Here is a 17,174-nt window from a genome sequence, read left to right on the forward strand (position 1 = left end):
TGTGCACCACTGTCTTTTTCATTTATAAACTATTTCAGATGTTGCTTTAGGCTATATTATCTAATTAGATTCTTCTCTTTCAGTAAGCACACTTATTGTTTTTGTCTCATAGTTAGATCTCCAGTCTTCGTACTGGTTTATGGTCACTGACCCAAAAGACAGAAGTTATGGTGAGCAAGTTGTAAAAAGTTACTAATATCTTTTAGACTTTTTTAATTCATCCCAATACTAAAACAGAGCTGAGATGTGAAGGCATACAAAAGAGCATCCTATTATTCCAGAACAAAGTGAACTAACTAACTAGGAGGGAGAAAAGACCACCCTTGAATCTCCTTCTCCCTGTGTATTTCTGTATATTCCCTCCTCTGCCACATTCTCACCCCTCACAACACAACCATATACTGAGGATGGTATTCGCTCTCAGAAATAGCAAATGAATAGAACTAAACAGAAATAAAAGGTAATATTTTGCTCTTTTGTCTTGCATTTGGTTTTTTTCCATTTTGATTTCACTATGATTTTACTGTCTCTGTACTTTCTAAAGACATTGTATTTAAATAACACATCATCATCTCATCATCAACGTCTCTCTATTATTGTGACCTGAAAGACTATTTCTATTAAAGGGGTCACTGCAGTCAAATGTCAGGAGCATAGGCGCAGACTAATGTTATAGCTTAAACAGAGAGGATCTTTGGTTTAAATCCATATTTTCTGTCATATCTTTACATTCCTCCACACAGGAAATCCAGTCCATGTACATTTGACATCTGTCATCTCCCTTTACTGTAGTGGACTGAGCCAGCTCTGCTTTTCTAATGTTCAAGACTGTCAAGGATGTTTAAAAGTGAGGTGAACTAAGCATGCTACCTGTGACAATGTGATAACTGCCTATCTAGTTTAGGAGGTGTAGCAGGTTTGTTTACTTCATTAGATGAGAGAAAAGCTTCTACATATAAAGGTGTACTTCTGTGTCTACGTGACACCTGGTGCCTGGTTTTGGACCGGAGTGTCCTATTTTGAGCTCTGTTGTCCGGTGCCTGGTTGGTACTGCTGACAGGACATTAAAATGTATTGAAAAAGATAAAGGAAAATTTATTATGATTTTATACATCATTTGAGCGCAGTAGGTTAATTTCATGATAAATGGACCAATAAAAATGCCCTAAAAGTGCTTGGAATTACATTCACTTACAGTAAAAGTTAAGGACGTTTTTCTTCTCCTATTAAGTTACTGTTTAGAAGATTTATCTTTGGACAGCAAACATATGGAGTCCTGAAACTATATCAAATTTTACAAATCAAATCAAATCTCAGACACTGTTTTTAGTAGGTTGGTTTACTATATTTTATTTGAAAGAATTAACAGCCAAAAAACTGTCAGTGTACATTGTACATAAGGGAGGCCTTTGTTGTAGTTACAGTACTCCACTTCATCGTATTGTATTGTAATGTAATGACATCTGTGCACATATGTTGCCTGTTATTTTGCCAAGCTCTGGCCAACTATTAGCGAGTCATGCAAGGCTAATTTACTGTGATAGGCTTTTGGTTCAGAACAAAATGTTGTCACTAGAATGTTTTGTCCAAACAAAATAATCAGGCATTTTGTAACATTTAACAGTTGTTAAAGACTCTAGATACCTAATTCCAAGTATTATTTAGGACAGACAAGTTCCCAGTTGACCTTACTGATACAGTGTTCATTTGTGTCTGGCTGGACTTAAAAAACACTGTTCTCACTTTTTTAAAAGTAAAGATTTCTAAATGGTTCTTGGCTTGAACATACAGTTCTAAGGAAATATTTATTTGGTATAGAACAAGAGTGTTCAGCCCCAGTCCTGGTGGTCTGGTTAGTGATTTGCCTCCTCAGAAACACCCACTAAACCTGGCCATAAACTGATGAGTTTGAACAGTGGAATCACAAATTATTGCTGAATTAGAACCCTATTTTTATAGAACCTTTCTGTTTATGTGGCGATTTTTTAAACTTTGAAAAAGAATCTTCACTCATATTTACAAAAAAAATAATTTCAAATAACCTCCCATTAAAATTTCCTTCAGGGAAAATTTCGGTACCACTTTAAAATAAGACTACCTTTATCAAGGGCTTAAAAATGGTTTAAAATAGTTTGGTTATTAGTTTAATCATTAATAAGCCATTATAACACATTAATAAAAAGGGCTAAAGTGAGCTGCTATGTCTGATGAATATGAATATGTGATTGAGCTGATAGATTTAATACTAACTGATGGAAAAGACAAAGTAAAATCAGTAAACATCAAAATCAGAAGTTTGACAGTTTAAATGAATGTGAGTTCACTGTTGGCCTTTTTATTCATGTGTTGTAAATGCTTATTAATGATTTTTAGGTCTTTAAGACCTAGTAAATTACCATTAATAAACTCATTTTAAACCATTCATGAACCATTTATAAGGGTAGTCTTATTTTAAAGTGGTACCAAATTACCAAAAAAAAGGCATCTTCATTCATGCAATGAGTCCTGCAGGTGTTGGAGTTCATCACTGGAAGTTTCAGTGTAATGAAAGGTGCTTAAACTGTGAATTGTGAATTGTAAAGATATCCCATAATGGATAGGTGCATCAAAGGGAAACAGCTGTGGGTGACATTACTCTGAAGTGTTATGAAATAAAACAGAATTAGGGAAGCTCATTTGATTCATTACGGGAATGTTTAGAAGCAGTTCACCTAATAAGTGAAAAGTATAAATGAGGAGTAAATGAAAGACAGACATTTCTCATCAGGTAACAGAAGAATGGTATAAATCCAATAATGACACCTTGTTGAAACAGCCCATAACGGTTGTGTTGTTTTCAAACAGACAACACTGTTAAAGAAAATAATGCATTACATGCATTGAATTAAATCTGGAATTGAATTTTAAAGAGACGTTAGTATGCCTTTCATCCTCCTCCATGTTTTTAATTTGGAAGCAGAAGAGCTGAAGGTACATTCCAAACAAACCACATTCCCTACATGTTGAGGATGACCTCACAACGTGGAAGGGTGAAACAAGTTCTACCAAAAATACATTTTGGAAAGTTCTAGTGATGCTGTAAGTTCATGAGATCCAGGAATATAGAAATGCTCATGTCCTGCACAGGGTGTGTTTTCCTGGAATGCTACAGTTTTACTGGAAAGATATTTGTTATAATGAAATATTATCATCCCTGACAGTAAAATAGATTATGTGTCTGAAACTCACAAAGGAATAAAATATTTTAAAATATGTCATATAAAATTTAAACAACTCAAATGCTATCCAGCAAAAAGACAGTTGGACGGTTGGAAAAATGAGTAAATCTGTAAAATCAGATAAGGTCAGTCCTCAGGCTTCCTTGAGTAAGTCTCAAATTGCTTATGTAAGTGTATTTACTTTTCAGAGAGTGTTTGATAAATCCACATGTGACCTCGTCAAGCATCTGGAGTGGAAAGAATCGTCTAGTGTGTGAAATAAATCAATAAGCAACCGCCAATCAGAAAGGTTCAATGAATCCAAAATCCTTTTTAATGCAGTTTTAGTACACATTGGTCTGGGGTTCTTTTCTTTCCTTTTCATGCCATCTTCTTCTCATTCTTCTTTAATATGCTGCTGTATGAAGCCGGACATGCCAGGAAAATTTTGCATGCACTGCATAATTGTATGTATGAAAGGAGGTTCGATCAAAACTTTTACAATTGACATATATACAGTGAGGGAAAACATTCAGAAACTTTTGCTTTTTTTTATGTGATATACTTCCAGTGTATATATCCACTTCAGATTTACACATAATAAAGTCTTTTCACTTTGCACTTATAAATATATACAAATATTATGTTTTCATAAGCATGTACAAATATATGTTTACAAAAAATAAATTAATAGAGAAAATCTTCTTAGATTCAGTTTCTTGGCTCATGAGATTATTTTTTCCTCCAATATCTCTCAGTACATCACTCTATTAATGTTTCCTTTTGATATTTAGTGACTACTGGCTCCTGTCTTACCTTCCATTATCATCATCTGAGAGCATGTTGTGAAATCTTGTGTGGTGCACTTGTCTGCTGACAACTAATTGTGGTTCCTTGAACTTTCCACTTATCAAACTAATTGTACCGACAGAGATGTTTGAGGTCTTTGTTTTGAAGAACTCTAGTGTAGATTCCAGGACTGTCGAGATGCTGTAGCATGAATTGCAGTGTCAAATTGACCACATCATCAACAGATCTGTTAGCTCTGTATGCAAACTTTAAGGAATGCAATGAGGGTTTGTGATGGCCTTCAGTGGGGCTATGACCAGATGTTCAAAGACATGACTACAGAGGTCAGGGCTACAGGCCTGTTGTCATTATGTCTAGTAATGTCTGTTTTTGGGGGGACTGTGTATATCATTGCTGTCCAAAGAAAAACAAGTATTTCCAAAATACAGCAGTATACTTGAACAAAGAAAAGAAAAGAAACGAAAAGAAAAGAAATACTCCAGACAAACATGTACTAAAACTGCATTAAAAAGGATGCTGGCTTTATTGAACCTTTCTGATTGGTGGTTGCTTACTGATTTATTTCACACATTTAACAATTGTTTCCACTCCAGATGCTTGACACTGTGCCATTTTATTTATTAAACATTCTCTGAGAGGTAAGTACGCGTACATAAGAAATTTGAGACTTAGAATTTACTTAGGGAAGCTGTGAGGACTGACCTTGGCTGATTTTAATGATCTACTCATTTTTCCAACTGCGTCTCTTTGCTGGATACAATTTGAGTTGTTCATCATCAAAATATTCAATTTTCAGCATCTGGAAGAAAGCAGACAACATATGTTTACCAGAAAATTACACAGGGGCCTCAACAACTGAATATAATTCCAATTTTTTCAGTAGTTTGTGTACCTTCTCTCTTTACTTCAGCTTCCAGACCTTCTCTAAGTTTTTCTTAAGCACATCATTTAAAACTGTTTATCTCAGCTGTAAGTGGGTCCGGTGACACTTTATTTTGAGTGGTGCTTTTCAAATGAAACAAACACTGAACAGACTCTCAGTAACATGTCAAAACATATGAGGGTTAGGATTAGGTTTTGGGTTGAGGTTAAGGTTAAGGTTAGGGTTAGGATTAGGTTTGGTGTTGAGGTTAAGGTTAGGGTTAGGATTAGGTTTGGTGTTGAGGTTAAGGTTAGGGTTAGGATTAGGGCCAGGGTTAGGGTTGGGTTTTGCAAGTAACATATTAACAATACATTTACTTAATGTAAGTAACGGATCAAGAGAACTTCTACAAGATATTTACATCAATGTATTCAGATGCTTCACTACTGCTACTTCACTGATATGTTGTTGATGTGCTGCTGATAATCAAGCACTTTGTCTTTTCAAAACAGTAGTTAATGTCTCGTGAGGTAGTCTGAGGAACAAGGTTTGACTCGAGATCTCTCCACAATGCCCCTCCTTATTCCATCACCAGCACTCCTGATAAAACATAATTAAGTGTTGATTAGCCAAACCAGGTGCTGGATGATAACTACAAGTAATACTGTGCTGCCACAAGAAAAGGGTTAAATGAACACACTAACACATAAAATCACTATTTATCAGTAGAATCTCACAAGCACTGTTCCAGATAAAAACATTGAATCCCTAACAGGTCTTACTAGAATCTCACAAGCATAAGGTTGTAGTTATAGGACTTCTTTCACCCTAAACATTTGACGTTCGTGATGTGTGATATGCCAATAGCTAATAGCCTTATGAAACATTTCTGGGAGTATTTACAAAATGCTCAAGGGTAAGAAAGTTCAGAGTGTCATATTAAACCTGTCAAATCATTTGAATTCTCTTTTGCCAATGCATAACTCCTGTAATGTAATTTTACCATAATAATTCTTTATCGCTATCAGTGCATTGTTAGGCACCATGGCGTGTTTGGCTGGTTAATATCAACACTTTCACAGTCATTTCTTGCTGAAGTGTTATGTGCTTGTTTGTCTGAATATTACGAGGAGGGAGTGTAAATTTACTGCATATTATATGACACTCTACGGTCCTTATACACTAACACTAACCATTACATAACCTTCAAACCTCCACAGACTGCCGGATGCTAAGTTGAGTCATGTCAAATGAATCATTACTGCACTCCTTATGGTGTCAAGCTGATGTGACTAAGTGCATGATCTCTGATACGATAACAGGATAAAGGGCAATCCATTGGAATAAGTTCAGAGAAAGGCTGGGGAACCAATTCAAAGCTGAGTGAAGTGGAGCCAAGTGCTCATTAACTGTGATGAGAAGCTTTTTCAATCGTCGCATAAGGGAGTAACCCGAGACTTCTTTTCTGCTTCCTGCTCTACCTGCAAATCATGAAAAAGGTCAAACGTTTTCTTGAATGATTTGTCTTCTCTGGGAAAACAAAGAGTCCACAGAGTCCGAGTCTAGGGCCAAGACAAAAACTTCTTAGCTAGTGCCAAGGACAAAGCGGATGGACGAGAAGTAAAAAACTAAAGAAAACTCCTTAAATAGGTTGGAATGGGTTGGAATAAAATGCAATTTATAGCTGCTCCATGGTTGGAGCATGATGCAACATATCACTTGCTTAAACTAATGTTTTCACACTCACAGCACAGGGACTACTAGATCTCCCCGGGCTCGGTTACTTAACAGCAGACTCCATTTTCCTAGTGACCCCTCTTGTTATGTGGGGAAACTAAATCAGCACGCTCGATGGCACTTCAAGGCAAAGCAATGTTTCAGAATGAAAACACTCCTACACTAAAAAGTCATACGGTGTTTTACAGCTGTGAGGCATCTCGTGCTTCAAGCCAACCACTGACCTTTTCCCCACACAGATATTACTAGATAAGCCCAAACAAGGCCAGTCAAACTTGATGTAGACTTTACGTCTCTGAGAGTTGCTTGCCTGTTTTTGAAATCCTCCAGATACGTCTCAGTTCTCACATCTTCAGGGGATATTCTGAAATGCCTAACGTACTTAAATAACAAGCCAGGAACGCCGAGTTTTTCACGCACCTTATTGGTCACTGTCTGCTGCCAAAAGGATGATCTTATGATCTCAACCTAAAGCATGAACTTCCATTACATAACATAGTTTAATGTGTTTTCTAGGAAATCTAACATTAAGCTATTTTCGTACCAAGAGTTTTAATGGAGACAATAACACTTCTGCTTTGTTTTCACATTATGCAGCTCTTTTGGCAGGCAATGTTTACAAGGTGTGAAAGAAATTTGGTGGTGTTGTTGTTGGAGAATGTCTTTGTTTTGATACACTGTATGTCCAAAAAGTGTTCAGACACGTTTCCTAATTAGTGAACTCAACTACTTTAAGCTGCACACATCGTTGACACAGGCGTCACGCACAGCTCGTACAATGTCCTTTGAAAAGCACTGGCAGTAGAATGAGACACTCTGGAGCAGCTGCACACAAGCCTTAGGTCACCATGCCCAATGCCAAACATCGGCTAAAGGGGTAAAAAGCTCCCCAGCATTGCCCCCCCAATATAAACAAATGTCTAGTAGACTCACCTTCCAGTTGTTCGCTATATTTGACTTTGCCTCAATCGGTAATGTTAGCTTCGGGTAACATATATGACTTAGTTAGCTGTGTGATCTGTGCTGGCTGAATAATAAAATAAGAGGCAGCTGTAATTCAAATCTGTGATTATAGCTGAGTCCAAAATTGTACACTGCTGTAAGTTGTCAAAATAGCGCATCAACATTAGAAGTTCATTCACTAGTGTAGTATGTATAGTATACTGTTTTGGACGCAGCCTATCCCTCAATAAGTAGCTGATGTAATTTGATGTATGCTGATTTGAGTTGCTGAATAGTGATAATGGTTAACTGATTAATAGTGCCATGAACACTAATATGAATTAGTTGGTATGAATTAGTTTATACATTTATTTGTTTGTTTGTTTGTTTATTTATGTCAATCAGAATGTTTAAAGGATCTGAGCGACACCATTGTTGAAGAAAAGTGACAGTGACACATTCTGACCTTCTGTTTTGACCATTATATCTGTCTTGAATTATTCATTTTGAAGTCTTCTTGCACATAGCACTTCCATTTTCTTGGGTGGGGGGTTTCATGGACACTTTTGTAGCTGTTCTTTATGATTGGCTGTTACATTTAAATGGCATTGCCTGTGTAATTAACTAAGAGTTTGTCTGCTAAGTGACACCAATGTCCAAAAAAAGTAAGCATCCGCGGAGAGGAGGCTGCAGAATACAGTCAAATAACTTTCAAATGCGGACACAGAGACTGAACAACGGGTGGAAACCCCAAGCCACATGTCTCCAGAGCAGTGGGTTAATGTGAAGCCCCCTAAATCTCCAGGCTAGGGGCGGGGCCACAGCGGCCCTATAATACACCATGCTGTCGACCGCTGGACCAAACTACAGAAGGACCTCCGCCAAAAACTTGTGGTATTCGATACCTTCTCTCATCGCTTTGCTCCTCGCTCATATTCCTTGACCTTCGTATCTGCTTCGTCTGGCATTTGAGTGTGAGTGCGTGTTTTGGAAGCAGAGATGAAGCTCGTCCTGTTCTGGATTTGTCTCATCCAGGCTGCGCTTGTGATTGCTTCAGCACAGGAGCTCCCCCTCCTCCACTCAGGTAAAGCGCTTTCAGCATCAGCTCCTCTAACTCATACAAAAACAACATTCCCGTCTCACTTAAATACTCACATTTCAAGGGTTCCCAGCAGGAACGGATAGTCTGCTATCCCACTGCTTATTTACCCTACTGACTGATTTCTGCTGAATGAAGTTGTGACAGCTTTTGCTACGCTGCCTTCATCTTGTCTTTTTTGTCTTGTTATTTTGTTGCTGTTTTTATTATTGTTATTATTAGTAGTAGTAGTCATAGTAGTAGTAGTAGTAGCAGTAGTAGTAGTAGTTTACTACTTTATCTTTTCTAATTATGATAGTCATTAATAGGTTGTCTCGTTCTATGAGATCTGTGAGCTGAAAGCAGTTTTACAGGCTGTTTACAACTAAGCCTAATCCTTTCTATAGCTCTCTAAGCCCATGTGGACTCCCAAATGAGCCATATTGACAGCGCTGAAGCTCATGTTCTCCTCTCATGGTGTGCTGCCCTCTGACCCTGACTGGCCCCCACACAGAAACCAGAGCTAGAGCTCTGCTGTGTCCATGCTCTTAAAAAAACAAATGTTCCTAAATGGTTACTGGCTGGGACGTATGGTTCCAATACAGAAATGTTATGTGGTCTTAACCTTCAGAAAGGTTCTTCACACTCACATCTCATTTACCAAAACAGCTCTTTTAAGAACCAAGTACTGGAAAAATTGGTTCTCCTATAGCATGGCTCCACAGAACTCTTTTGGCATTTTCATTTTTAAGAATGTACCTCTAGCTTATTTTGAGTCCATCACAAAGATCAGTGCAATGCTTGATCCAACTCCAGTTTACTGTTGCTATAAGAACAAAACCATACATTTCCACTTTTTTGAAAATATAAGCTGCTCTTTACATTGTGTGAAATTTCATGATGAATAGACTTGCAGATGTGGTCCAAAACTGCTAGTAATAAAACCTCTTTATTTTAATTATATTAAAATTAAAGAATTGCTTTTTTCCTTCTCCTGAAAAGTTATCATATTGGAGATGGATGATATATTCTTCCAACATTTGCAAAGAGTTCAGCGTTGCTCTCATCTTTCCCACAGAACTGTGGAATCCAGGAAAACCACGGACACTGTTTGCAAGAAGGGGAGTTGTGGAGTATCAAAAATTACGAGCAAAGGTAATTTTATATTACAGGGTGTTAATTAACTTAATTAATGTTTATTATCACATAATAAAACCACTTTAACCTCGTCCAGGAGGAAAAGTTTCCTGTCATCCAGATTAGTGAGAATCAGATCAGAAAAACCAACATCCTATATGTCTGTATATACAGCGAGCTGAGTTGATTTGCATCTGGCTTTAACTCTGTGAGTTATTGTGCAACGCTGGCTTTAGAGCTGACAGGGAGGAATGCTCCCCATGGCCCCAGGCAGATGAAGCATAGATCTTTGTCCCTACTGAATCAACTGACCAGTTGTTTATCATGCTGCTGTTTCTTCTGCATTTTGTACATGCTTACAGACAAAACTCACCGTCTTAATAAATCAGCCGCAAAAATAACAGTCAGCTGTGGTGCATATCTGAAATTGACCTTGGATCCAAAACATGCAAAGCTTTCGCCGAGGGGAATGGCAACAATTACTGTTGTCCACAAAGGAGTATCAGGAATATTCTTTGCATTCTTTTTTTGTCCACTGTTAGAGCTGTACTTTCTCTTCAAAGCCTTTTTTTGCATATTTCTTTTCAGCAGAGATCTAAGAATGTATTCAAGTTCTTCTAAAAAAAGAGAAAACAGAGGTGGCAAATCTAATGTGAAGCAGCAGCTTTGCTGAACTACATTCAGCATTCAGGTATCAGATGTTCACAGAATGCAGTGTCTGCAGCCAAAAAAAAGGGATATTTTATCTTGCAGATTTTTTGCACTTGAAGCAGGTGGGCTGCTCACTGCCTTCCTGTGTACTAATGTAAAGTCACGTTCATGCACTGACCACCTGCATATAATATTCCACATTCCACAGGATCTGTCAGCAACTCAGCCAGCAAACAGTATTAGGTCAATAACACTAAAACTCACTGCACTGATAATTCAGTGCATTTGTGCATCAATATAGTGATGAAGAAAGCACGTTTAATGATAATACAAAGAATCATAATATTAATAATAACAGTAGCTGCAACAACAATAATAATATACTGGAAAACACATAATGTACCCCGTTCTTAGGCAGTGCAGGAACCAAAAGTGAATAATCTTTAAGGGGACGCTGACATGTATGCCTTTAAATACTGTATCATGTCCAATGCTATTAAAATATAACCTTTTAACCAAATGGATTTTTTTATTATATGGATCATTCTACTGAATTGGTTCAGAGTCAGAGTAGAAGACACATTTCAGACTTTTAACTGACTTAGACTTTAGACTAAAATCCTTTTGTACCTTAGTTATGATTATTTTGTTAAAATAAATGACTGAACTTTCCATTTTGTCACTACCAAAACAATCATAACACTACAGAAACTTTATCAAATGTTTTGGTAGTGACAATTGAGCATGACTCAAAAACACTAGCCAGCACATGACTAATAAATGTAGCTTTAAACAGTTGTACATACACAAAATCATAATTTTTAATTATTAAAGAACAAAAATGGTTACATCGTTGCAGAAAATCACATTAATTTTCCCATTTGAGACACATTTACTTCAAAACAATGGGATCTGACTGCTCATCATGTGGCCATGAGGGACAGGCATGCAGTCTCCCTTCCTGTTCTAAAATGCAAGGGTGTGGCTAAAATAAGGCTCTGCTTACACACTAAAATTCTGTGTTGTGGTAGTGACATAAAATCATGGGACAGCAAGTGGGAATTTTGTATTTAAATATTAAAGATTAGTAATGTAGGTTACCACTGTCGCACTGTGATGATGTCATATGGTTGGCAGTGGAGTCAGTCTGATGGAAATAAGAATCAAAGTTTTTCTTTTGGGTGACGTCGCGCTGTACCTAAAGTTAGAAAGGCTGAATGATGTATTTGAATTGAATTAGTTTTTTAGCTTGCTGTTCATTTCTGAATGGACAAAAGAGAGAGAGCAGCTATTTGATACCACAAAAAAAAACAGCAACGTACAAGTAGAGAACTTTTGTCTATTTTTTAATAATAAATATTTTTTACAATATACAAAATATTTACAAAATATTTCAACAGTATTGGACATGTACACCATATTGAGGCTTACATTTATTAACAGTCAGTGTTCCCTTTAAGAGACCATTATTGTAAACAATGAACCCTTTCATTCATTGCTTTTGTAATGATGTAGAAAAGTTACTCTGAGCTCTTGTGACATTTTAATGAAAATATAATACATTTGGGTATTGTATAAAAAAAGTGAATGTGGGTAAAAAAGTGAATGTGACTTTACCTTCCCATGACAAAGGATTCCCTACAACAGGCGTGTCCAATCTTATCCGCAAAGGGCCAGTTTATCTGCAGGTTTTCACTCCAAATAAGCTGTAGCACACCTGATTCTTTATTCAGTTGGTCTTAGTCTTCAAACATTTCATCAGGTGATCTCCTGCTTTGTTGGAATAAAAGCCTACAGCCACACCGGCCCTCTGCGGATAAGATTGGACACCCCTGTTTTACAATATATAAAAAATATAGAAAGATAGAGCCCTAAAGAGCTCAGAGTTCACTTAACTTGTTTAATACTTACTGAAAGTTTATTGCATGTATGCGTGGAAACTACTTGACTTACTTGGACGACTTATACTGTACCCCAGTATTACTGAAATTGATTATTTGTACCCTTCAGTGGTGCACAGTAACAAAGTAAATGTAATTTGTTACTGTACTTAAGTAGTTTTTTTGTGTATCTGTACTTTACTGAAATATTTCCATTTTTGGTGACTTTTTACTTTCACTCCACTACATTTCAAAGTCAAATATCTTACTTTTTACTCCACTACATTTAGCGAAATCTGTCGTTCCTTTTGGCTTATGTGTGTATAAAAACGTAACACGTCAAAATGAAAGAATAGCGAAGCAAAAACACCAATCGGGCACAGCGCACACTTAGTTTTGAGCTTGTTTTGACCTGTTGGACATACCAACCTAGTGCAAGCATACGGTTCAACGTCAGTGCAGAGGCATAAAATTTTGGGAGAGTCTGTTCCAACATAAATGATGGAACTAACCTAACTTTGTGTAAATAGACCACAATCTAGAAATATGTACACATATGCAGTTGTGACTGACGTGTCTATTTTCTGAATTTATACAAACATTATTTCATGCTATAGTAAATTTGTTTTTGCTAGTTTATGTGTATGAACAGAGACCTACAGATGCAGTTTAGTAAAGGAAAACTCATTTGTGAATCTGAGTTTAAAGCAAGTTTTTATTAAACTCAAACTTGTAACTAAGTTGCAACTAAATCTTAAACTGAAACTTTGCTTGTTCGCAAAATGTTATTTCAGAGCCCCTCGGTTCTACCTAATGGAGATTGTTTGCCTTCAGTGTTTTGTTCTTATAATTGTAATAGACATCAGTGTCAGACTGATTAATGACATTCTATTAATAGATTGGTTTACCAAGAGTGACACTGGAGTCTTGTTACAAAAATGATAATAGGACATTAGAGTCATAATTAATCTTTTAGTACTTTTACTTTCGATACTTAAGTACATTTGAAGGCAAATACTTTTGTACTTTTACTGAAGTGGAGGTCTAAAGGGAGGAACTTTTACTGGAGTAATATTTTATCTCTACTTTAACTCAATTACATGGTTTGTGTACTTCGTCCACCACTGGTAGCCTTACTCAAGTACATTTAAAAAAGAAAAATGCATCACATGCCACTAAAAAACAAAACATATCCTCTTAATGTTATCTCTTAAAGTATAGTTTCTCTGTCCACCCCAACTGCATTACGCTGCAAATAGAGTCTGATCTCTTAAACTTCACCCATCCGCTGTGATGGCCCCTCTACTTTTCTCTTTCACATAGATCACAAATAAAATCTTACAGACTGTCTCTGTCCATCTTTCAGTTTTAGCCACTAGAAAAAAGCAAACAGAAAATGTCTAAGATGACAAATGAGTCAAGCAGTTCTAAGCTTTTGAAGCATCTAAAAGAAACTGTTTCAGAATAAATGTATTAGAATATTGTTTTGGCCTATGGCTTTGGGCACTTGCCTTAGGGGGCAAATCAAAGTGTTTAGAGTCCACAAAACAAGATTTCAAGGTGTACACTGTACGTCCAAAAGCTTGTAGACATCACCTCCAGTGTTTGTTCTAAATTCAAGTGTATTAATAGGGAATTTGTCTTCCTTTGCTGCAGTAATAGTCTCTACTTCTTTGGGAAGTCCTTAGAGTAGATGTTGGAACATTGCTGTGAGGATTTGATTGCGTTCAGCCACAAAAGGATTAGTGAGGTCAGGTACTGATGTTGGATCACAAACACCACTCCAACTCATGCCAAAGGCTTAATACCCCTTCATCTCTTGTGGGCATGGCGACCTTAGGCTCATGTGCTTCGGCTACAGATATTTCCATTCTGCTGGCAATGCTTTTCGATGGAGATTATACGATCAGTATGTGCACAGTGCACCTTAAAGTAGCTGAATTCACTAATGAGAAGAGCTGTCTGCAGGTTTTACACATACGGGCCTCTTTTTCACTGCCATTTGAGCCGTTATCACATATACTAGTCAGGATAAAACCTGCTCAGTGGAAAGTAAGTTATTCTTTTTTCAGAAGGAAAAATATATTTTACAAAAAATTACACAAATGTCTTCAACACCAAGAATAATGTCAAATGTCTCAGCAATCAGTTTGTCCACTTTTTACTTTTGTTCACTCTACTGCCACTTTACCTCTTCAATCCTTCTAGTCTTAAAACCAACCAGTTACGGCTGCATCCCATCCAAAGCTGTTCACAAAGAGTCACTAACATTATGTTCCCCTTCAAAGAGACACATTCACACAAGAACTACCCAAACTCACCTTTCTCATGAGCATCTAAAATGGCTAAAAAGAGAAATCTCTGAGGAGACTAGATAAAAGAAAATACACTTGCATAAGGAAAGGGAAAGTAAGTCAAAGGAAAAAAGTGAAAAGCAGGAGTGTTAACAGAAATGATACAGAAAAAAATGGAACTTCTAAAAATTCGTGCAAGACCTGGTAGACCACCATTACTGTCTGAAGTTTGGAGCATTTTTGAGAAGCAAGATATTTTTATGTTTGCTTTAAAAAACTGAAAGCAAGTCTCCTGAAAAGAAGCTATTATGAAGGTAAAGCGTGGACACTAAATACTGAAAAAATACTAAACAGATTGTATTTAGTTACTTAGGCTTTTGTGTAATTTGCTGTTAAGTATCTGTTTCCTGATGCTGAAAAAATAATAACTTGTTCTTTATGTTTTGACTGGATATTAAAGATCAACAGGGTGGTTACTGTATATAGAATACACAATATGTGTCACATTATTATCATTATTGCTATTATTATTACTCACATACATATATAAACTGTACAAAAACAATCGTGTCCATGTGTGTGTTTAATTCAGAAACCTCGTGTAGATGCTGTGCCGGAAACTCCTCGTTGCTCCAGAGTGTCAGAAAGCTGTTTTCCTCACTCGCGCTGCTGTGACCCCTGCGCATCTTGCCATTGCCGATTCTTCAACTCTATCTGCTACTGCTGGAGACTCGGCCGCCACTGCCAGAAAAAGACTTAAACACACATACACACACAAACATGTGCAAACACACACACACAAAGCAGACAGAGCGGACACAGCAGCTATCATTGCTGATGGTAAAGCAGTGGTATGCGGTCTACGCAAACCGTTCAGTGCAATACACTGAACCCTGGCTATATCACAACCTGCAAGTCTGCCTCACTCTCAGCTGAGCTCTCTCTGACAGAGGTGACCTCTTACAAACCATTTTCCTCAGAGTGCCTCAGACAAACATATTGATTTTGTACTGCATGAAGTGCTTATTTCCCTCAGATAAGCATGTATTCATTGCTTCTGTAATGTATTTATTGTGTGTTTTTAATCATTATCACATTTGTCAAGACAAGAAAAATTAACAAACAATGAAGTGATTATAAAGACAATAGTAATTTCTACTACTATTAATTTTTATTTTTCTTACTAGTAACATCTATTTTTTTTACATTTTTAAGTATATTGTTTACTAACCTTTCCATCAGTTACTAGGAGCAATGACTGCCGTCATGCAGCTACAAATGAAATTTCTTTTTTTTTTTTTTAACAAGCAGTTCTCTACTTGTTATGGAGTCGTTCTAATTGGTTGCACTGATGTGGGGCAGACAGGCTGCCAAAGACACACCAAACAGAGCCAGTCATTGTTTAATGATGCTTCATTTAAGGTTTTTTCTCCTTTGTTTGGTGGTTGTTTTTCAGAAATGGCAGTAGGGCTCTTCAGCAAACTACTGCTAGACACGAAACAAACCTACATCTGCTCTATTGGGTCATATTGATCCCACTAAGCTCAAGTGGACCATCATTTTGAATATCTGCTAGATGGATACATGATAGTAACAGACGTAACATATGAATTCTGTTTTATAAATCCTTCTAAGAAGTGCTACTCAAGGTTAATATGTTACTAATAACGTTTCTGTTCTGCTATTTCTGCATTTTAGATTTCAGTAACCCTTTGCTTGAGAACATCTGGCTGTGTGTCTCAATATGTTCTTGGTTTAATAAAAAAAAACAGTTGTATTACCAAGTCTTTTACCAAATATGGTATTTAAATCACGAGTCTTTTTTTTAACTAGACTCATACATGCCTCCACAATTCTATAGCAGAATCACTTTTAATTCTTTGCACCCTTCCTGCCACATATTTGTGTCTATGTATTTTCTGATTATATTTCTATACGAAATTTGGACACTTTTGATATTTAAATGCAACAATTATATCAGTAATGTGTAAACGTCAGACATACTGTCAAATTTCAGAAGTGCAAACATTTTTAAAAGAACAGACGACACACTTCTGTACATTTTAACGCACAATGACTATTTACTGAATTTAACATTTTGAGGGAAAAATTGTAACCAATGAAAAAGTTATGGCATATTGTATATTTTTGCTATTTTTTTTAAAAGAATTTGGACAGAAACATAATTTTTGTAATTTTACCTTTGTAGTCTATATACCACCACGATGAATTTGAAATGACGCAGTCAAGATGTGATTAAAGTGTAGACTTTCACTTTAATTCAGGGGGTTTAACAAAAATATTGCATTAACCGTTTAGAAATTACAGCCTACATAGCTTACATAGCTTTTTTACAAAGTCCCTCCATTTCCATAGGCTCAAAAGTAATTGGACAAACCAACATAACTATAAAAGCAAGAATTGTTTTTAATACTTGGACGCAAATCCCCAGGCCATTACTGTAGCTGCCTTCCATAGCTTCCAAAAAATTGGCTGTAATTCCTAAACGGTTAATGCAAGGTGTTTCTTAAACCCCTTGAATTAAAGCTGAAAGTTTATATTTCAAAAACATTTTGACTGCTTTAT

General features: G+C 36.6%; 1 protein-coding gene across 1 annotated transcript; it reads left to right on the top strand.

Moving 5' to 3' along the window:
• The first annotated feature begins 8,387 nt into the window (after positions 1–8,387).
• On the top strand, positions 8,388–15,826 carry LOC118813377 (agouti-related protein-like). The gene is made up of 3 exons (XM_036578679.1): positions 8,388–8,632; positions 9,705–9,781; positions 15,181–15,826. The coding sequence occupies exons 1-3, from the start codon at positions 8,548–8,550 to the stop codon at positions 15,346–15,348; spliced, it is 330 nt and encodes a 109-aa protein (XP_036434572.1). The 5' UTR covers positions 8,388–8,547; the 3' UTR covers positions 15,349–15,826.
• The last annotated feature ends 1,348 nt before the right edge of the window (positions 15,827–17,174 follow it).

The sequence above is a fragment of the Colossoma macropomum genome, unplaced genomic scaffold (assembly GCF_904425465.1).
Source record: "Colossoma macropomum unplaced genomic scaffold, Colossoma_macropomum, whole genome shotgun sequence".
Lineage (NCBI taxonomy): Eukaryota > Metazoa > Chordata > Actinopteri > Characiformes > Serrasalmidae > Colossoma > Colossoma macropomum.